Source organism: Echiichthys vipera, assembly GCF_963691815.1.
Source record: "Echiichthys vipera genome assembly, chromosome: 12".
Classification (NCBI taxonomy): Eukaryota; Metazoa; Chordata; class Actinopteri; order Perciformes; family Trachinidae; genus Echiichthys; species Echiichthys vipera.
This window is the reverse complement of record NC_139837.1, coordinates 2,378,740-2,402,003: the sequence shown is the minus strand read 5'-3', so window position 1 is coordinate 2,402,003 and position 23,264 is coordinate 2,378,740. Positions and strand designations below refer to the sequence as shown.

General features: G+C 48.9%; 1 protein-coding gene across 1 annotated transcript in view; it reads right to left on the bottom strand.

The window, feature by feature from the left end:
• Positions 1-18,853: 18,853 nt before the first annotated feature.
• eipr1 (EARP complex and GARP complex interacting protein 1) overlaps positions 18,854-23,264 on the bottom strand; it is a 60,892-nt gene continuing 56,481 nt past the window's right edge. Inside the window, exon 9 of the mRNA XM_083923750.1 lies at positions 18,854-20,751. Within this exon, the coding sequence (XP_083779876.1) occupies positions 20,577-20,751 (175 nt within the window). The 3' untranslated portion in view covers positions 18,854-20,576. The remainder of the gene's footprint in view (positions 20,752-23,264) is intronic.

Sequence of the window (23,264 nt, the reverse complement as noted above, 5' to 3'; positions counted from 1 at the left end):
GTCAGGGTTAGGGGGTAGTGTTAGGGTCAGGGTCAGGGTTAGGGGGTAGTGTTAGGGTCAGGGTTAGGGGGTAGGGTCAGGGTCAGGGTTAGGGGGTAGTGTTAGGGTCTACATAGGCCTATTTGACGGGGAATTCGTCACTGATTGTGGGAAAAATAAGACTAGACCAGACCCTTCTGTGAAAAGTGGGGAACATGGGACCCTTTTTATGTCCCCCGGTCACGTACAAAGCAGGGAACATACGTACGCTCCCCTAAATCCTACCACCTACAACATTCCCACACACACATTCGATACCGCCTCAAATCTTTAATCTGCATCTGCAGCATTCAAAACGCCTCATATACAGAGAGTCCGCACCGCTGCAGCCTGGGGTCAACTCTGGACACACTGGCTTTGAATGGCAGCGTATCATTAAAAATACACTGTTTAGTATCAGAGTGTGGACTGGGTATCTTGATACGTATCAAATCATCTGTGAGCGAGAGAGATATGTGTAATCTGATGCTTTGCTGTTTAATGCTTGATGAAAACAGCCACTTCCTGACACGGTGTACATCAGCCGGCTGCACGGCTGCCACACAACGCAAAGCTCTGTCCACCTGCATGCTGCTTTAGACAGGACCTGCGCGAACACAATATTCAGCCACAGATAAACAGGGGAGGAGAAGAGAGTTCCCTTTTTCCCTCCCTCCATGTCGCATCGTAATTCAATTCAATTTTATTTATAGTGCCAAATCATAACCAAAGTTATCTCAGGACACTTTACAGAGTAGGTAAAGACCACACTCTATGACTTATTCATGATTTACAGAGACCCAACAATTCCCCCGTAGAGTACGGTGGCGTTGAAAACCTTCACTATAACAGACAGGAACGTCAGACAGACCCAGCTCTGTGGAGGACGCACATCTGTCTTGACCGTACCCACAAGGTGCAGGGTCGGAGCAGAAGGTGTGAGAAACACAACCATCGCCATTCGTTGCCAAATTGCTGCAGTCCCAACCTCTTGTCCCTGTCAGGGTTGCGGGGGGCTGGAGCCGATCCCAGCTGACGTCGAGCGTGAGGCGGGGTCCACCCTGGACAGGACGCCAGTCTATCACAGGACACATAGAGACGAACAGAGACAGACAACCATTCACACCTACGGGCGATTTAGAGTCATCAATGAACCGAACACCTGCACGTCTTTGGACTGTGGGAGGAAACCGGAGAACCCGGAGAAAACCCAAGAGACACGGGGACAACATGCAAACTCCACACAGAAGGGCCCCAGCTGGGATTCAAACCAGGAACCCTCTTGCTGTGAGGCGATAGTGCAATTTGCATAGAAGACAGCAAAAAGTCTGTCTGGCTGCATCTATCACTGCAGAAATGAAAGATGTGTACACACCTGGACTCCATATTGCAGGGCCACAAAAGTATACCTGACCTCTGTTTTGGGTCGTTGACATGCGTTGACATGTTTCACAGAGACAATGCTTCTCATTTTTCTCCCCACAGAGATCAGTTTTTACGCAAACCTGCTCAACCATTTGCACTTCCAGTTTCCAGTATTAGCCAGATTTGAATAATCATCCTGTCGTGCCGTCAGGTCCCAAACTCCCCGCGCTGGTTTGGCCGGTTGAGAAGGAAGAAATCTAACCACAGCCAATAAATATTGAGCCAATTTATTTATTTATTAATATTTGTATTTTTTTAGCAGGGACTACAGATGCTAATGAGCATCTTTGCTATAATCCGGCACTTTTACAGTGATATGTTGTTATCGTTGTTCATTAATGTCCCTAACAAATAAAGCATTGATTGATTGGATTATTGCAGAAAATCAGCTCACAAACACAAGTTTATTATACCTGCAAAGAAGTAAAAAGAGTATGGAAGAGTTTGGAAGTGATCATCGTTCTTTCTTATCGTATTTGTCTTAAGTTTGCATGTTGTCCCCGTGTCTGCGTGGGTTTTCTCCGGGTTCTCCGGTTTCCTCCCACAGTCCAAAGACGTGCAGGTGTTCGGTTCATTGATGACTCTAAATCACCCGTAGGTGTGAATGGTTGTCTGTCTCTTTTCGTCTCTATGTGTCCTGTGATAGACTGGCGTCCTGTCCAGGGTGGACCCCGTTAGGGTGAGGGTTAGGGGGTAGTGGAAAGTTTAGGGGTAGTGTTAGGGTCAGGGTTAAGGGGTAGTGTTAGGGTCAGGGTTAGGGGGTAGTGTTAGGGTCAGGGTTAGGGGGTAGTGTTAGGGTCAGGGTCAGGGTTAGGGGGTAGTGTTAGGGTTAGGGGGTAGTGTAAGGGTCAGGGTTAGGGGGTAGTGTTAGGGTCAGGGTCGGGGTAGTGTTAGGGTCAGGGTTAAGGGGTAGTGTTAGGGTCAGGGTTAGGGGGTAGTGTTAGGGTCAGGGTTAGGGGGTAGTGTTAGGGTCAGGGTTAGGGGGTAGTGTTAGGGTCAGGGTTAGGGGGTAGTGTTAGGGTCAGGGGGTAGTGTTAGGGTCAGGGTTAGGGGGTAGTGTTAGGGTCAGGGTTAGGGGGTAGTGTTAGGGTCAGGGTTAGGGGGTAGTGTTAGGGTCAGGGTTAGGGGGTAGTGTTAGGGTCAGGGTTAGGGGGTAGTGTCAGGGTCAGGGTTAGGGGGTAGTTGTACGGTCAGGGTCGGGGTAGTGTTAGGGTCAGGGTCAGGTTGAAGGTCAGGGTTAGGGGGTAGTTGTACGGTCAGGGTCGGGGTAGTGTTAGGGTCAGGGTTGGGGGTAGTGTTAGGGTCAGGGTTAAGGGGTAGTGTTAGGGTCAGGGTTAGGGGGTAGTGTTAGGGTCAGGGTTAGGGGGTAGTGTTAGGGTCAGGGTTAGGGGGTAGTGTTAGGGTCAGGGTTAAGGGGTAGTGTTAGGGTCAGGGTTAGGGGGTAGTGTTAGGGTCAGGGTCAGGGGGTAGTGTTAGGGTCAGGGTTAGGGGGTAGTGTTAGGGTCAGGGTCAGGGGGTAGTGTTAGGGTCAGGGGGTAGTGTTAGGGTCAGGGTTAGGGGGTACGGTAAGGGTCAGGGTTAGGGGGTAGTGCTAGGGTCAGGGTTAGGGGGTAGTGTTAGGGTCAGGGTCAGGTTGAAGGTCAGGGTTAGGGGGTAGTGTTAGGGTCAGGGTTAGGGGGCAGTGTTAGAGTCAAGGTTAGGGGGTAGTTTTAGGGTCAGGGTTGGGTAGTGTTAGGGTCAGGGTCAGGGGGTAGGGTTAGCGTCAGGGTTAGGGGGTAGTGTTAGGGTCAGGGTTAGGGGGTAGTGTTAGGGTCAGGGTTAGGGGGCAGTGTTAGAGTCAGGGTTAGGGGGTAGTTTTAGGGTCAGGGTTGGGTAGTGTTAGGGTCAGGGTCAGGGGGTAGGGTTAGCGTCAGGGTTAGGGGGTAGTGTTAGGGTCAGGGTTAGGGGGTAGTGTTAGGGTCAGGGTTAGGGGGTAGTGTTAGGGTCAGGGTTGGGGGTAGTGTTAGGGTCAGGGTCAGGGGGTAGGGTTAGCGTCAGGGTTAGGGGGTAGTGTTAGGGTCAGGGTTAAGGGGTAGTGTTAGGGTCAGGGTTAGGGGGTAGTGTTAGGGTCAGGGTTAGGGGGTAGTGTTAGGGTCAGGGTTAGGGGGTAGTGTTAGGGTCTACATAGGCCTATTTGACGGGGAATTCGTCACTGATTGTGGGAAAAATAAGACTAGACCAGACCCTTCTGTGAAAAGTGGGGAACATGGGACCCTTTTTTTAATTCCCCCGGTCACGTACAAAGCAGGGTACGCTCCCCTAAATCCTACCACCTACAACATTCCCACACACACATAGTGTCCTCACCGCTGCAGCCTGGGTTCAACTCTGGACACGCTGGCTTCGAATGGCAGTGTATCATTAAAAATACACTGTTTAGTATCAGAGTGTGGACTGGGTATCTTTATACGTATCAAATCATCTGTGAGCGAAAGAGAGATATGTGTAATCTGATGCTTTGCTGTTTAATGCTTGATGAAAACAGCCACTTCCTGACACGGTGTACATCAGCCGGCTGCACGGCTGCCACACAACGCAAAGCTCTGTCCACCTGCATGCTGCTTTAGACAGGACCTGCACAAACACAATATTCAGCCACAGACGATGGGGGGAGGAGAAGAGAGTTCCCTTTTCCCCTCCCTCCATGTCCCCTCTTAATTCAATTCAATTCAATTTCATTTACAGTGCCAAATCATAACCAAAGTTATCTCAGGACACTTTACAGAGTAGGTAAAGACCACACTCTGTGACTTATTTATGATTTACAGAGACCCAACAATTCCCCCGTAGAGTACGGTGGCAACGCAAACCTTCACTATAACAGACAGGAACGTCAGACAGACCCAGCTCTGTGGAGGACAGACATCTGTCTTGACCGTACCCACAAGATGCAGGGTCGGAGCAGAGGGTGTGTGGGAAACCGTGAGAAACACAACCATCGCCATTCGTTGCTGAATTGCTGCAGTGCCGGCATTCATTCATCCATCTTCAGCCTCTTGTCCCTGTCGGGGTCCCTGGGGGCTGGAGCCGATCCCAGCTGGCATCAGGCGTGAGGCGGGGTCCACCCTGGACAGGACGCCAGTCTATCACAGGACACATAGAGACGAACAGAGACAGACAACCATTCACACCTACGGGTGATTTAGAGTCATCAATGAACCGAACACCTGCACGTCTTTGGACTGTGGAAGGAAACCGGAGAACCCGGAGAAAACCCACACAGACACGGGGACAACATGCAAACTCCACACAGAAGGGCCACAGCCAGGATTTGAACCAGGAACCCTCTTGCTGTGAGGCATGACAATGCAATTTGAATAGAAGACAGCAAAAAGTCTGTCTGGCTGCATCTATCACTGCAGAAATGAAAGATGTGGACTTGCAGGGACACAAAAGTGAACCTGACCTCCGTTTTGGGTCTATTTGCGTTGACATGCGTTGACATGTTCCACAGAGGCAATGCTTCTCATTTTCTCCCCACAGAGATCAGCTTTTACGCAAACCCGCTCAACCATTTGCACTTCCAGTCTCCAGTATCAGCCAGATTTGAATAATCATCCTGTCGTGCCGTCAGGTCCCGAACTCCCCGCGCTGGTTTGGCCGGTTGAGAAGGAAGAAATCTAACCACAGCCAATAAATATTGAGCCAATGACGTAACTCCAGGGTGCTTCTGCAGTATCTGCAACCACTCAAGATGTGGTTGTAAAGTATAAGGACAAATCCAATACTGTGACGCATGCTAATTAGCTGCCCATTAGTAAGACTGCACACGCGGTAACGCCATCTGAGAGCAACTCCAGGTATGGTTTGGGAATGCTATACACTCTCAAATGAGTCATACACGCTGAAACAGCTGCTTATTCTTGCTCTGTATGTACTAGAGTCCAGACGTTATGTTGGCTTGAGAGGTTGGCAGAACTTGTCAGAGTCATCCATCATCGCTGGGGAGACCACCCCCCTCTGGTGGCACAGCTGTGCGGGCAGTGACACCGGCGTGCCAGCCGTGGCCACTACATCTGCTGTGGGGCGGGTGTTGACAGGGTCATCCGTGGCTCTGTGGACCACAACAGCCAGAGTAGCACGGTCTGCAGCGGACTGAGGGACTCAAAACACAGGGTCACGGGGCAGAGAAGAGGTATTTTGGGGGGAAATGAGTTTGAGGTTGAAGTTGATTTCACTCCAGACTGCTGCTCCACTTCAAAAACACCAGTGATTGAGTGTGTTGACACGGGCATGAGGCTTTTTCTGGATTCAATCATATTTGGGATATGATGTTTACATGCAACAGAGTCATTATTCAAGTGATTCACGTCCCTGTAAACACGATAAACACTGGTGTTTGTCACACAGCACATTTACTATCATTTGACAGCTTTACTGCTAATTTCTTCCCCTCTCCGATCGCCAACACCCGTCCGCCCTGAGTGCATCCATCACCCGTGGCGTCTGTTCTACCACACGTCACATCCCGCTGAGAGCTACAGCCAATCAGCAACCAGGCTTCTCTCAGGGGAGAAGAAAGTCTGCTCAAGCGACTTAGGGCGCCCTCCCACTGTGCCTCCGTCCCGTGCCCCGTGCTTCAGGGTCCTTGTCCCCCCCTCCAGGCCCGTTTGTACTCACACTACCTGGGCCTCGGAGAATGCTTCTTGCTGCCTATACGTCATCACGCCGTAACACGTCACACTCATTGATGACGTCATGGCGATGCGTGGCTTTGTTTCCAGATCTTTCCGTAGACCTCGGAGTTTTTGTGCGTCTTGTCGACTGTTTTTGAATCTTTTCATCGACCAAATCTGCAGTAAACACTCCACCTCCGCATCACACCAACGGGAACCTTTCACCGCCATTGTTTGAAATGTCCGCGCATGGTCCCTCCTTCTTTTTTCTATGTCCCAACAGGCGCACAGGAAATGACCTCAGAACCGCCGTAGGCCTCGTGCTCGTACACGTGCGCACGCTCGTGCTCGTACATGTGCAAACGTGCTTTACAAAAGCCCACCTCTCCCAAGCGTGCCGCTCCTAGACGCGGTACGGTTGCACTCGCACTGGTCAAAGGAACCAGACTTTAGTGAAACATGCTTGGGCACGGTACGGGTGGACAGTGTGAGTGCGCCCTCACATGCAAATTAGGGGCGTTTCGGCGAAATAGACCCGCCTCGTTGCAGGTATTCGACCCTAATGCTAATGGAAACACACCTATAGGATCTATTCTCAAACAGCAACAACTACAAACAGCATCGGCTGATATCAGTTAAACTAAAAGACAGCACTAAATAAAGAAGGATTATGTAGTCAGCATGATGAAGCAGTCAAGGTGGGAAAAAAATACGGAGATGCTGTAGAGGAGGAGGAAGTATGAAGCAAATTTTGGAGTTCAAACCAACAAACAAGCCCGAAGAGCTGATGGGAGGCTGCTCCTCTCCTCAGCTGCTCCACCCCAGCAAGCTTCTCCTCTCACCTCCCCTGCCGAGAAGTCAGCTTTCATGTTCTTTTCAAAGTCTCAGGTAGTATTACCCTGGGCAACCTTGACAGAGCCCGGGGCAAAGGCAGCACTCGGCTCTGTATCCACGCAAACACACACTCACACACACATATATACACACACACACACACACACACACACAGGAGAGCGTGCAGCAGGTAGGCTCACTGCAACGCATGCACACCATTATTCAAGCACACACCATCAGCCCAGCACTGACGCTCCCTCTTCCTACCCACCCACGCACTGACTGCACACACACACACGCACACACACACACACACACACACACCCTTTGATTGTCTCCACGCCGTGGCTGTCATTAAGACTCATTAAGGGGGATGGTTTTATTGAAGGCGGTCGTGTTGAGGCATCTGCTGAATTATTCATATGCGGCTTCCACTGCACTCTCTCTCTCTCTCTCTCTCTCTCTCTCTCTCTCTCTCTCTCTCTCTCTCTCTCTCTCTCTCTCTCTCTGTCTCTGTCTCTGTCTCACACACACACACACACACACACACACACGGTTGAAATGCAGGAAGCTGGAGCAGACGAGAGGGAGAGATGCAGCCTATATAGGTCACTTCCTCCTCCACCCGCATCGCTCAGAAAGTGGAACTGGAAGGCGAAGGGAGGGAGACAGAGAGCAAGGCTTATTATAGCAGGCAGGCAGACACACACACGCACACACACACACATGCACACACACACACACACACACACACAGAGGTCCCAGCAGATAAAGGAGCGTACACCTCAGAGAGGAGATTGTCACAGCTATGAATGAAGCTCAGAATGGCTTTTGCTACAAGGTAATACTAATTCATTGTTGAGACCCAAAGAGGGAGTCAGTGTCAGTGTGTGTGTGTGTGTGTGTGTGTGTGTGTGTGTGTGTGTGTGTGTGTGTGTGCGTCCACCATTTCATCATGATCCCCCCCTGCCCCCCATGCTGAACATATGGCATACAGTATGCACGGAAATGGATACACATTTACATTTAGTTTGATCATAAATTCCATAAAATATTCATTACACACACAATCAGGGTTTAATATGCAGCATCACGTGGCTGCAGCGGAGCGGAGGGGAGGAAGCTAAGTGTTGTGGGTAAATGCACACAGGAGGCTGAAGCCGTCACACGAGGTTAATTGAGGTTGATTATAAATCGGCTCTTTTTTCTAATTTTCACCATTATTTCTATACGTCGTGATTAAATCTGTGACAAGCTGAGAGGAGGCGACGAGGGAGCGGGGGAAGAGATTAGTGACTTTACCCAAAAGTTAACGCAAAAACAAACTGTTGCATATTCTTCAGGTTGCTACTGAGCGTCTAATGTTTCATACACACAATGAAATGAAATGTATTTTAAACTTCTACGCACTAAACTAGTAACAGTAACATATCAATGAAATTTATAAATGCAAAGTAATGTAATGAACATAATGCTTAAAAGAAGTAGAAGATCGGGTCGGGCGTAAAATCATCTCATCGAGACAATTTTTTGTCACGTTACAACTATCAACGGAGAAATCCTAGAAAGTGGCTAACAGCCGAATGTTGCTAACAGTGGTTAGCTCGGGGCAGCACAGTGAAGGCATTCAAAGGTCTTTTTTAACCACTAATGCTGCTGAAAATAACAGCAAACCTCTGCAGCAGCATGAGAAGAGTCCCTACACACACAACAAAGCATCATCGGCGTAGTTAGTGAAGCTGTTGGTGGTTTTGAGTCTTTTTGTGGTGGTTTTGACTATTTTTGTGGTCATTTTGTATCTTTTTGTGGTCATTTTGCATCGTTTTGTGGTCATTTTGCATCGTTTTGTGGTAATTTTGTATCTTTTTGTGGTCATTTTGTATCGTTTTGTGGTCATTTTGCATCGTTTTGTGGTCATTTTGCATCGTTTTGTGGTAATTTTGTATCTTTTTGTGGTCATTTTGTATCGTTTTGTGGTCATTTTGCATCGTTTTGTGGTCATTTTGCATCGTTTTGTGGTCATTTTGCATGTTTTTGTGATCATTTTGTATCTTTTTGTGGTCATTTTGTATCTTTTAGTGGTCATTTTGCATCTTTTTGTGGTCATTTTGTATCATTTTGTGGTCATTTTGCATCTTTTTGTGGTCATTTTGTATCTTTTAGTGGTCATTTTGCATCTTTTTGTGGTCATTTTGTATCTTTTTGTGGTCATTTTGTATCTTTTTGTGGTCATTTTGTATCTTTTAGTGGAGTTTATTAAAAGAGTGACGGGAAATGTTTGGAAAGTGTTTGAATGTGACTTTAGTTAAAGCTGCAGAAACAAAAGTCACATTTGTATTTATTCATTGATGCAATATTTAACTTTAATGCTGCTGAAAATAACAGCAAACCTCTGCAGCAGCATGAGAAGAGTCCCTACACACACAACAAAGCACCAATGGGCTCCTTCCACTGTAATGGACTTTACTATGAGAGGAGCTGGTACAGGGGCCAGTAGGTAAGTCTTTAAAACACTCTTTAATAAACTTTGGCTTCACTAACTACGCTGCTGCTGCTTCATGCGTACTTACACCTCAGTTTCAACCAGAAGAACCAAAATTGAAATCGAGTTCCTGTGCAAGATTTCCTAATGCCAAAAAAGGGCTTTCTCCAGTTTAGTGTTAGCGGTATTAGACTGTTAGAGACTCTCCGGGATTTCTCCGTTAATATTTGTTACATGAGAAAAATTTAACGTATTTGCCGAAAAAGGTTTTTTACGACGTAATTTCCCTTTCAGACAACACACTTTATTAGAATAATCACCCGTTGCGTGGCTTCAGTGCAGCGATGATGCCGTGTTCCCAGATCTCAGCGATGATTTGGAGTAAAGTCAAACATTAGTCGTGATAAACTGGAATTATCTTCTATAAAAATGGACGTAATTAATCTTTGCCTTAGACGAGAGGCTCACTCTGTGGGCTCTGCGTGGATGTTTGTTTTTCAACCGCGAGCAATGGGAATCCTGTCATTCACGGTTTCCTAGCGGCGGCTCCGGTTTCAGGTGATTTTCTGTGGGTGTGTGTTGAGTTCTGCTGAGATCGAGCAGGACAATAACACATCTCTGAGTCGAGCTTTGTGCTCTGGAAGGCCACCGTGAATGGTGAGGGAGAAACAAGCGCAGCTATTTCTGCTCGCCTGACAGGCAAATACACCATGGAGACAAGTGTGTGTGTGTGTGTGTGTGTACCTGTGTGTGTGTGTGTTCTTGGACTCAGAGGGGCAATATCACAGCAAAGGTTCACTGCTTCTCCTTGTCACCTGGGTTCCTCTGTCCTCACCTGATGTCTTGTCAGCGACCAAATGTCAAGTGCATCTGTGCCTGAGTGTGTGTGTGTATGTGTGTGTGTGTGCGTGTGTGTGTGTGTGGTCAACTGGGCAGAGGAGAAGACAGATCTGGGTCAGGCAGTTCCCATGAGGGTGTCCGAGCACTCCGCGGTGGATGACATGTCTGATATGAACGAGTGAGCACGGAGGAAAGGAAGAACAAGCGAGAGAGTCAGTGTGCAGCCAGACAGTGGAACAGCCAGGGTTCAGGGGAGGACAGAGCCATTGCATGAACACACACACACACACACACACACACACACACGGACACGCACAAATTGTGGCTAATCCACATGCATTAGTGCATCAACGCTGTGACATTCACGCAAGTGGCCACGCAGTGAAGATGTGGAGACAGACACTAACAGTAACACACAGAATGCATTTACAGACAGCGTCAGGAGAGTGTGTGTGTGTGTGTGTGTGTGTGTGTGTACATTGATTTATTTCCGGCCACATCATAAAGTGCTACAGCCGGATCCATCCACACGTCCTCCTGAAATGGTGGCGCTCAGAGCTAAGTGCCGCGGTGACGACTGCGACGGGTCTATTAGCATTTCTTCTCATTAGTCCGAGCGGGGAACATTTTAATTGGGTGGAGCGGCGCGGTTTACTTTGCTGGGGCTCCATCTGAACGTACGGTACATTTGAACTGGATTTTGAGGGAATTGGCAAAAGAAAATGTGATAAAAAAACAAATGAATGAATTAAAATTAGCTCCACATTTAAGAACTGCAGCATTAAAGCGATGACCGTCGATAATTAACACTAGAGATCAAAAGTAGAGAGCAAAGTGTTAATGCTGAAGACAGATGGACTGACCATTTTTACGGTGCTGTGGTGGTCAGCACTGTCGCCTCACAGCGAGAGGGTTCCTGGTTCGCATCCCAGCTGGGGCCCTTCTGTGTGGAGTTTGCATGTTGTCCCCGTGTCTGCGTGGGTTTTCTCCGGGTTCTCTGGTTTCCTCCCACAGTCCAAAGACGTGCAGGTGTTCGGTTCATTGATGACTCTAAATCACCCGTAGGTGTGAATGGTTGTCTGTCTCTGTTCGTCTCTATGTGTCCTGTGATAGACTGGCGTCCTGTCCAGGGTGGACCCCGCCTCACGCCCGATGTCAGCTGGGATCGGCTCCAGCTGTGACCCCGATAGGGACAAGAGGCTGAAGATGAATGAATGAATGAATGAAGGTGTTAGTCCATCCTAGAGTGATGGTATTTGAATTATTGTTCAAGTAGAAGAAGAGACGAAGGACGGGTCTGCCTGCTCCTGCAGAGCCACTGTCCTGCAGGTTTAAGATTTGTCTCTGCTCTAACACACCTGAGTCTAATGATGTGCTCGTTATCAAGCAGCTGAAGCTCGTCACAGGTTTGAAAAGCATTAGACTCAGGTGTGTTAGAGCAGGAGAAACCTAAAACATGCAGGACAGTGGCTCTGCAGGAGCAGGACTGGGCGGCCCTGAGTCAGGGGGAAATCATCAGGTCCCACATTAACACAAATAAAACACTTTGTTAGAAGAAGCTAAGAAAAAAAGACATTTAAAAACACAGATCAGGCTGAAACAACGCTGATGGTGCCACACTGAGAGCACTTTTCCCCGTGTAATAATGAATGACACATAAAGGTCCAAGAAATAATACTCAGCAATCACCTCAGCCCACCAAAGTTGTGAAAATCCCTCATTAATTCACCACGGGTCGAGCGTTTATGGAGCTGTGAGCTGCACGGCTCTGGCCAAATTGGTCTTAATGGATTTCATGGGGTGCGGTTGGCGGGTCCTTTGATTGACAAAGAGGTTTGAAAGTCGCCACAGCCCCCTGCTCCCGCTCTGTCCCCGAGCCATGCACCATTGATTAAACACATACAGACTGTCACTCTGCATCGCCGGGACTCTGGTGACGGACTCACCAGTCACTTCAATCATTAATCAATCCACCTCACGTCCAGAAGCTGGAGCGGGAGGAGGAGGTTGGATGCATTTTCATTTGATTCAAGTTTTTGTTTTCTTAGCAATGATTTACTGCCTAAGTGGCACAACGACCCTACCTTAATTACTGCTATTTTCACGACAACTGGGCTAAAAATACCATTCTTTAGTTGTGTTTCCACCTTTTACACCATCTAAAAAAGGCATGTACAAGCAGCTCCATCCGGATTGTACTTTCAAACCTACATTTCATTCATTCATTCATCTTCAAACGCTTGTCCCTGTCGGGGTCGCGGCTGGAGCCAATCCCAGCTGACGTTGGGCGTGAGGCGGGGTCCACCCTGGACAGGACGCCAGTCTATCACAGGACACATAGAGACGAACAGAGACAGACAACCATTCACACCTACGGGTGATTTAGAGTCATCAATGAACCGAACACCTGCACGTCTTAGGACTGTGGGAGGAAACCGGAGAACCCGGAGAAAACCCACGCAGACACGGGGACAACATGCAAACTCCACACAGAAAGGCCCCAGCCGGGATTCAAACCAGGAACCCTCTCGCTGTGAGGCGACAGTGCTAACCACCACATTACCGTGTCGCCCCCGACATGCACATTGATCAGCAGGTTCATATTTAACTGCAGTCCTTTGGCTGATGTTAAAACGACCACGAAAGACTAAGAGACTAAAACATGCCCCAAACTTCCCTTTCCTGGGCCACATTAACCAGCTCTAACTGGGGGATCCTGAGGCGTTCCCAGGCCAGTGTGGAGATCTAATCTCTCCACCTGGTCCTGGGTCTTCCCCGAGGCCTCCTCCCAGCTGGACGTGCCTGGAACACCTCCCTAGGGAGGCGCCCAGGGTTCATCCTTACCAGATGATCCTGAACCACCTCAACTGGCTCCTTTCAACGCAAAGGAGCAGCGGCTCTACTCCGAGTTCCTCACGGATGCTGAACTTCTCCCCCTCTCTCTAAGGGAGACTCCAGACCCCCTCCTGAGGAAACACATTTCACACGCTTGGACCTGGACCTGGTTCTTTGGGTCCTGACCCAGCTTTCATGACCACAGGTGAGGGTAGGAACCAGGACTGAGCGGTAGATCCACAGCTTTGCCTTCCTCAGCTCTCTTTTCATCACAACGGTGCGGTAGAGCGACTGCAGCACCGCCCCCGCTGCTCCGATTCTCCGGCCAAACTCACGCTCCATCGTCCCCTCACTCGTGAACATGATCCAGAGGTCCTTGAACTCCTTCACTTGGGGTAGGGACTCATTCCCTACCTGGAGTACTTTAGGATGATACTGTGGAAACTGGACTTAGAAGAGGAATCTTATTATAAATGACAGATATCAGTCGTGTGTGTTGTACGTTGAGCGACAGGATCTGGTCCGTCTCAGCTCCAGGGGGGCGGCTCTCACTTGATTTTTCAAGGATAAAGTAGTATCAAGCATAATACCTCGATATTTAAAATGTGTAACCATCGTCATACTCAAACAATTACCATAATCCAAAGTGCGACCTACGACCCGCGTTGTCCTTCAACGACAATGGGCTCTCAATCTCCATGGCGACGCCAAAAGAGGGCACGGGGAGTGGATGTCAGCCCCGGACATGAGAAATGAGCACAATTACAGCTTTTGAGAGGTAATTATATGAGCGCAGGGGTGGCAAGAGAACATAAATAACGCTGGATCCACCCCGCGTGCTTGTTCAGTAATTGAAGAACAATGAGAGGGGAGAGGGGAGCTGGGTGCACGCCGCAGCGCCGCAGCACCTCGTCCATTGTGGTCCCTTTCACCCTGGAGGGGAGGAAGGCCGGATAAAGCACCGAGGCCTTTTAGTGTGGCTTTTGTAAATACATTAGATAAAGTGTAGGAACCTGTAAGAGCTGATACACACACACATATAAGGTCAGGGAGGTTTAAGCGCCGGGAAACACAAAGCACGGAGAGAACATGCGAATCAATCAGAGGTTTAAGGAAAATACATACGGCACGTAAGGGTTTCCTGACGCCACAGACGCTAAATATAGACCCTCCTGTAATTTCACTGATGGCTTAATAGTCTCCGCTCGCCCCTTCCCAAAGCAGTTTATCTCCTGCAGAAGCGACAGGACAGTAAATAAGTAGCTTACGACACACAAGAGCTTCGCCTGACTACAGGGCGGTTGTCAGCGCTAAGTAGCGATCCTTGCACGCTCCGAGCTAACATCAAAAGTGACGGGGCCCGTGTTTCATCGGGGCTTCCACCGCTACGGAGCTAAAAGCCGAAGAGATCCACCAACACGGAGCTCGCTGCGACTGCAAGTGGGTTAACATTCAACAGATTTTTGTGTGTGTGTGTGTGTGTGTGTGTGTGTACAGTAAATCCCTGCACATTTCAAGTGCTTTGTTTGTTCCAGTCCTCTGCGGGCACAGGGCTGCACAGCGAACCTCATCTCTTAATGCATATTTCAGATGCAGAGGGTTGGAACGACTGTTTTCAGAGTGTTCTCGGGCAAATCTCGAATCCTTTGCAGCTCAGGAGTCATTTCTTAAAGTAAGCAGTGCTTCTGAAAACACACACGTTAGAGAACAGGAACATAAACGCTGGATGGGGGTGAGTCTGGAAGCTGTTAAGCCCCACCATCACCCCTCCTCCCCCCCTGAGGACCGGGCTCAGGCTTCCCTCTTCCCCCAAACTCCTCTACCTGGTCGCGCCGCTCTCTTCCCCAGTCACGGACACCTTCCGCGGACCTCTGAAGTCCTAACGCCATTAGTCACTCTTTCTTTTCTTTGTCTCTCCCTCCCCTGTTCCTGCGGAGAGCAACGTGTTTGCGCATAATTTCCATTTCAAGGGGTCGTAGAAATTCTCCTCCATGCAAATGAGTCGAAATCTCCGAGGTAATAATCACCTGAAACCCCGGCTCGCTCACACACGCACACACACACACACAAACACACACACACACACACACACACACACAAACAGGCCAGGTGGCGTCATATTGCATCCCTGACATGAATAAATAATTAAATGAAATCTAATTTTTTAAATTGTTTTTATTTCATTGCCTCAGCAGCTGAATCCAATTCTGCCTTTACCCTCAGAGGACGACACACGCGTGACCCTCAGGTACAATTACAGACATTCAGGATGTCTAGTGTTAAAGAAGTGTTTGTGTATTTCCTGTGTAAGATTCGTTTGATGTATGGGAATGAGTCCTTACCCCAAGTGAAGGAGTTCAAGGACCTCTGGATCTTGTTCACGAGTGAGGGGACGATGGAGCGTGAGTTTGGCCGGAGAATCGGAGCAGGGGGGGGCGGAGCTGCAGTCACTCTACCGCACCGTTGTGATGAAAAGAGAGCTGAGGAAGACAAAGCTCTGGATCTACCGCTCAGTCCTGGTTCCTACCCTCACCTGTGGTCATGAAAGCTGGGTCAGGACCCAAAGAACCAGGTCCAGGTCCAAGCGTGTGAAATGTGTTTCCTCAGGAGGGGGGCTGGAGTCTCCCTTAGAGAGAGGGGGAGAAGTTCAGCATCCGTGAGGAACTCGGAGTAGAGCCGCTGCTCCTTTGCGTTGAAAGGAGCCAGTTGAGGTGGTTCAGGATCATCTGGTAAGGATGAACCCTGGGCGCCTCCCTAGGGAGGTGTTCCAGGCACGTCCAGCTGGGAGGAGGCCTCGGGGAAGACCCAGGACCAGGTGGAGAGATTAGATCTCCACACTGGCCTGGGAACGCCTCAGGATCCCCCAGTTAGAGCTGGTTAATGTGGCCCGGGAAAGGGAAGTTTGGGGTCCCCTGCTAAGTGGTGGGGCTGGAGCCGATCCCAGCTGACATCGGGCGTGAGGCGGGGTCCACCCTGGACAGGACGCCAGTCTATCACAGGACACATAGAGACGAACAGAGACAGACAACCATTCACACCTACGGGTGATTTAGAGTCATCAATGAACCGAACACCTGCACGTCTTTGGACTGTGGGAGGAAACCGGAGAACCCGGAGAAAACCCACGCAGACACGGGGAGAACATGCAAACTCCACACAGAAGGGCCCCAGCCGGGATTCAAACCAGGAACCTTCTTCCTGTGAGGCGACAGTGCCAACCACCACTTCACCTGCCTTTTTCTTGAATCTCGATCAAGGCGTTCGTCTGTCCTAGAGTGATGGTACTTGGATGATTGTAGAAGTAGTAGAAGAAGAGCCTCAGGGGGGAATCAGTCAGGTCCCTCATTAACGAGAGAAAACAGGATCATTTTGTAAGAACACGCAAAGAAAAACAGACATTTTAAAGATCAGTTTGGACAGAAACAACGCTGATGGTCCCACACTGAGAGCACCTTTAACCATATAATCATGAACGACACACCAGGTGCAAGAACTAATACCCAGGAATCACCTCAGCGCACCAAAGTTGTGGAAATCCGTCACTAAATGAAAGCATGTTACGGTAATAAGTCCGTCTCATTGCATAATAACACAACATCCTCTTTCCCAGCCACATAAATATTTCATGGCTTCCCAGACGAGCGCACGAGAGGCTGCCAGACAAAATGTTTGTACGGAAATAAAGACTGAGTGACAATGTGACGAAAGAACACACGAATGAACTAATGGCTGTTCTTATTTAGACTCTTCCTTCACTGTAAAACGCTGCATTTCCCCCTTCCTCCGTAACTGTGTGCAGTTTTCATAAGGACTCATTTCTAATACAACTGTTGATATTCCCAAAGACACATTCACGGTTATCTTTGATGCACACGGTGCGTTGGATATGCATCTCTCTATCTAACCGTATAGTTTTGATGCCTAAATCTAAGCAGAGGCTGCTTAGAAGTTATAGTTTCGTTTGACTTCTCAGTGTTACCCAATACTGCGACTGTTGGTACGTGACGAGCAGGGAACGCTAACGGGTTGCAACGGTAATCTCAACATTAAGATTCAACGTGTCTGTTGGCAGAAATGCACAATGCCAACATTTAATTAGTGCGATTGGGATGGTGTGTGACAGTGTTTGTACGCTATGGAGGGAAAGAAGGTGAAATTACTGTATTATCCGCACTATAAGGAGCAAAGAACAGACGCTACAGTGGAGGCTGGGGTCACGTTCTGCATCCATTAGATGGAGCTGCGCTAAAGGGAACGTCAACACAACAGTCAGGGGAGGTCGTCTTGTTGCTTCCTCCACTTCGGCACCATTGATTGGTTCATGTTCAACTCTCTGGCTGCTGCTCTATTCCCGTGTTCTGCTGCGTGACTAATGGCCTTGAGTGTAAACTCTGCGTCGTAAGCGTGTCTCTTAACAGGAGCCATTTTGGGCTCTTTACACAAACACACACATGGAAATGAAACGGCACGCTTCACGCAGTCGTATATCTCAACATGCACCGCGCGTTACTTCTTCTACGGGGGAAATAGAGTCGGCGGCTGCTCACCGTAGTTGGAGACCTGTTGTGGCTCAATATTGGTCCATATATAAGGAGCACCGCATTATAAGGCGCACTGTCGGCTTTTGAGACATTTGGAGGCTTTTAGGTGCAACTTATAGTGCGGAAAATACGGCCTACGTTTTGTTGTGTGTTATTGTTGACCTGGGAAATTCTGTAGTCTGTATGTGTGTATTTACAGAGTCAGCAATAACACGCTTCAACATCTCCGCAGACCCTCAATGCATCATACTGAGTGTACTTTGACGTGCGTGAGGCTTTCAGGAATACTAAAGAGGCGTCTTCATGGATTCACATGCAGATCCTCAGCTGTGATCAGCAGGTGGATCCGCTGATTGGTCCCAATCATTCAAATCAGCGGCTGGATATTCTGCAAAAGATCCGCTGTTTCTAATCAGCTGTTGGTCTTTAATGAAGTCTTTCCACACACACACACACACACACACACACACACTGTTACGCATAAGACCCAGGGACGCATGCTTTTCACCCTCACGTCTCTTCATACACCGGTGCCCAGCAGACGTGATAATGAGTTCTGCATGTTTGTGCCTCTGTGACGAGCATCACAAGTTTCCAGATGGGCGATATTCAGCGATTACCTTTTCAGCGCGCACCATCCCTCTGTATCTACACCCTGATCCCTCCTCTCAATAATTGACTGCAGGGTAACAAAGGCACCGTTTGTGTGTGTGTGTGTGTGTGTGTGTGTGTGTGTGTGTAGCTTCTCTGATTAGATACCGAATCAGAATACGCTCTGCATTCAGCCACGACACTGTGTGACCCAACTGGCATAGCTAATGAAGAGCCTGTGCCCCTCCCTTGGCACTAGTGTGTGTGTGTGTGTGTGTGTGTGTGTGTGTGTGTGTGTGTGTGTGTGTGTGTGTGTGTGAGAGAGAGAGAGAGAGAGAGAGAGAGTGTGTGTGTGTGTGTGTGTGTGTGTGTGTGTGTGTGTGTGTGTGTGTGTGTGTGTGTGTGACACATAGAGTCAAGCTGCAATTAAAAGGCCTGTCAGTGGCTCGGACTGTTGCTATCGACCAGCCTCAAACACACGGTGTACAGAGTGAGAGGAGGAGGAGGAGGAGGAGGAGGGAGCGGAGGGGAGACGAGTGAAGATGAAGGGATCAAGAAAAGGAGGACAAGGAAGAAGAAGAAGTGTTGAGAGTTCATTTATTTCATCTGATGGACAAACTGTAAATCTGCAGAGGCTACGTTACAAAGCGAATCAGAAAGAAAACAACAACAACAGTAAAACAAAGGAAGTGCTGCACTCTGTATGTTATCCCGTCATACTTGTGGCCACGCCCCCAATCAGTGATGTCACAGCACGGATATCCTGTCCCCTGCAAAGGTGCAGCGTGCAAATAGGAACTCACAACGATGAACGAGTGGCATTTTTTATCATGATCCGCGCTCAAATCCATTACTGTCCCTAATGCGAGAGCCTAGATGCATTTCTTCATTTCTATAGTGTTTAACACGTTTGTCCATTTAAAAGAACATTTTACAGGTTAATTCAAGTCGGGGTGTGTGTCTCTGCTTGCTCCGCTTGTTCACTAGCTAGGTAACTGAGCTAACTTAGCTATAACATCTCCTTTTTTATTTTTTTAGACCTGTTGCTCGTGTAACTAAAGCCCACAGAGGCTCCATAGCTTTAGTCAAACTGGGCGATGCACTGTAACTGCATCGTATTGTGAGTTTCTCTGTGATTCTCCGCCCGAATGAACAAGCCATCTTCTCCTTTTACCGCGTGCTGTCTTATTGTGGTCTTGTCTTTATTGTGTTGCATGCATTCTGTGTTTGTGCTTCTGCTTTGCGCGCTGTGGTGCGATGTGTCTTGCGTCTTGAATGATGTTTCCTAAATGGATGTTTTAAATAAAGAGCTCTTTTCCAAAACGAGATAAAAGCCAAATTTAAAACAAATGAGTTTGAGCCACTTTGCTGTTTACAGAACCTTTTCACTGCTTCATCAGTGTTTCTGCCAAATCGCTTTATTTCCTTGTTTAAAATGGTCTCAAGATGCAGCTCCTTTTCAAACCGCGACCAGCGCCAAACCTATTTTTGCCAAACCTATTTATTCATGCATGTGGCTCAGAGCCCAGTTCAGTGAACAGTCTCTGGGTCCGTCTCTGTCCTCTCACGCAGCAGCACTGTTGTTGTTGTTATGTGACGCCGTGGGGTCAGAGGTCGGAGGTGGGGCCTTGACGCCATCATTTAACAAAGTCTGAGCTTTCACCGTCCAGACCACAACGCCATATGGGGGCGTTTACAACCTTCCCTCTCTGGGACCTGGTTTCTAAAGATCCTGTTTTCAGGCTCCGATAACGAGAGTGGATGGTCGGACAAAACCAGACTAAAGTTGCGTGGATACAGGAAAACGCTTCTCCGTGAGGACGTGCCCTGAGACTTCAGTTTGACTTGATTCCAGTTGGATAAAATGCCGAAGTTGTGTGTTCACAGCTTGTTCTGCTGCCCCCTAATGGCCCAAAAAAACACGTCTACATCAGCAGGTCTTTCATCAGTCCGTAAAAGAATCAACAGATCAAGGACGATGGAAATACGTAACTCCAACCCTAACAACGTACGACCCCTGACAGCAACAACTTCACTTTAAAGATTTAAAGTTATATGTTTCTTTTACTCAGATGCTGTGATCGCAGATGCCAGACTTTAATAACTGGTAATGGAGGTTGAGCATCAGTAAACACCAGTGTTTCACACGGATGATGAGAACAGAACAGATAAGAATCAATTAAACAAGAATAAACATCGGGAAATAACATATTTATGCACAGTGGAATGTCTGTTTACAACTTTTTGCGGTGACGGATGTGTGCAGATGTGATACTACGTCTTCTCCTACACACTCACTGTACACTGACACACACACATTCAGATCACCTGACCCCCCCCCCACCCCCCACCCTCTCAGAGCAGGATGCGGTACTTGAGGGCGCGGGGGACCCTGTTGATGACGAGGCGTCCGTCGTAGCTGAGCGAGGCAAAGAGCCAAGGGTCAGCCGACGACCACTCCGCCGCGTATACACTGTCTTCATGCTCCTCGTAGGTGGACACCACGCTGTCCTTCAGGGGCTCCTTACCCCTGAATCACACACACACACACACACACACACACACAAAAGATGAGCTCTGAAAACTGGAAGAGGAATGCATCACATCTGGTAGACGTCATGGTAGACGTCTTTTATGTCTTGACCACCATTGCACTGAGGACCAGGGGCCTCATCTCCAAAGCTCGCTGCGCTCAAAACCCTCGCGTAGACGGGCAGAAGTGTGCGATGAAATGTGCGGTGGCAAACGTTGGTATTTACAGAAAAATGATTTGCGGAGAAGCGTGCGTATCCCTACGCCGACTATCACCCGTGTTTGGAGCTCCAGCAAAGTTTTTCTGACAATGGCGGTGAAAGGTTTGCGTTGGTGTGATGCGGAGGTGGAGTGTTTACTGCAGATTTGGTCGATGAAAAGATTCAAAAACAGTCGACAAGACGCACAAAAACTCCGAGGTCTACGGAAAGATCTGGAAACAAAGCCACGCATCGCCATGACGTCATCAATGCGTGTGACGTGTTACGGCGTGATGACGTATAGGCAGCAAGAAGCATTCACCGAGGCCCAGGTAGTGTGAGTACAAACGGGCCTGGAGGGGGGACAAGGACCCTAAAGCACGGGGCGCGGTGCGGAAGCACAGTGTGAGTGCGCCCTAAGGTCCAGTCATGCAAAAGAAAAAAACAACATGACATCCTGCAAAAACGCCAGGATCTTGAAAAATAGTCGCAATCATTTGTCATCATAGCGCCCAGCAACACAACGGGACCAGCTGAGGACTGCTTATTCACCATGTCTCCCTGTCTTCAGTGCACAAACACGAACCCTCCCCGGTGCTGAGACACTTCTCCCACCGCTGCAACGCTGTCACAATAAATACAAATGTTGGAATTATGATCCGTCCCCAATTCCTCCCAAACCCGCAGCTGTAACTGGTCCTGAGGGAGAACGGTGACACACACGTTTGGATTTATTTTACACTAACTGTTCCACACAGACAGTAACGGCTCCCACCGAGCTGCAGCCTACAGTAAAAACACTCTCTCTGCTCGAACAGATTCACTGAGGAAGAGAAGAACAGCGGGGTATTCGTGAAAGCATTTGACTGATGCTACAAACCGCTGGACTGCGTCTCAGTTTGCGTAAAGGCTGCCCCCGAAGAGTGGACGAGAGATTAGATCTCCCCACTGGCCTGGGAACGCCTCAGGATCCCCCAGTTAGAGCTGGTTAATGTGGCCCGGGAAAGGGAAGTTTGGGGTCCCCTGCTGGAGCTGCTGCCCCCGAGACCTGACCCCGGATAAGAGGCTGAAGATGAGATGAGAAAACCCAAAGACAGGACAGACCTCACCGCGGCGTGACGATAGCATTACGACTGAAACACACAGTGAGACGCTGAAGCATTTACAAAACTGTAGTTTGTACTTTATCTGAGTCCTTCCAGAGATTAACGCCGACTACCTCAACATTCAATTTCACCCACCGTGACTCTGCAGGATGAGAGTGGAGAGGCAACACATTAAAAGTGTTACTGTCAAAACACTTCTACAATGTTGCTCCGTAGCGTTTAGGCATATCAGTCGTAATGGTTACAATCCAGCGCTTTTCAAACCTGCCACTGTCCTCAATCCATTATGTTCTGTTTCCCCTCTCAACCACGACGACCAGCTCTCACACTCAACGACCGACTCTCATCCGCAATTATCAACTCTTCTTCCTAATCACCAGCACTCAGCTTTGGTTTTAACCCTGCCACTATCATCATTGACCCCCTCTTGTATGGACAGTACGTGTCCACTCCACCTGGACGCCACGTACAGAACACAGACTTTATACGGTTGCTTTTAAAATTCAACACACATTGACGTTTGCAGAACGGCACTTCATCTCATCTCATCTTCAGCCTCTTATCTTGGGTCGGGTCACAGGGGCAGCAGCTTCAGCAGGGGACCCCAAACTTCCCTTTCCCGGGCTCTAACTGGGGGATCCTGAGGCGTTCCCAGGCCAGTGTGGAGATCTAACCTCTCCACCTGGTCCTGGGTCTTCCCCGAGGCCTCCTCCCAGCTGGACGTGCCTGGAACACCTCCCTAGGGAGGCGCCCAGGGTTCATCCTTACCAGATGATCCTGAACCACCTCAACTGGCTCCTTTCAACACAAAGGAGCAGCGGCTCTACTCCGAGTTCCTCACGGATGCTGAACTTCTCCCCCTCTCTCTAAGGGAGACTCCAGACCCCCTCCTGAGGAAACACATTTCACACGCTTGGACCCGAGACCTCGTTATTTGGGTCCTGACCCAGCTTTCATGACCACAAGTGAGGGTAGGAACCAAGATTTGACCTCCACACTGGCCTGGGAACGCCTATGGATCCCCCAGTTAGAGCTGGTTAATGTGGCCCGGGAAAGGGAAGTTTGGGGTCCCCTGCTAAAGCTGCTGCCCCCGAGACCCGACCCCGGATCAGAGGCTGAAGATGATGAAGGAAATGCAAAAACAACATGAAGTCAAACGTCTGCTTTAATTAGCGTAACGGTAATTGATGCTAATGGTTACACAC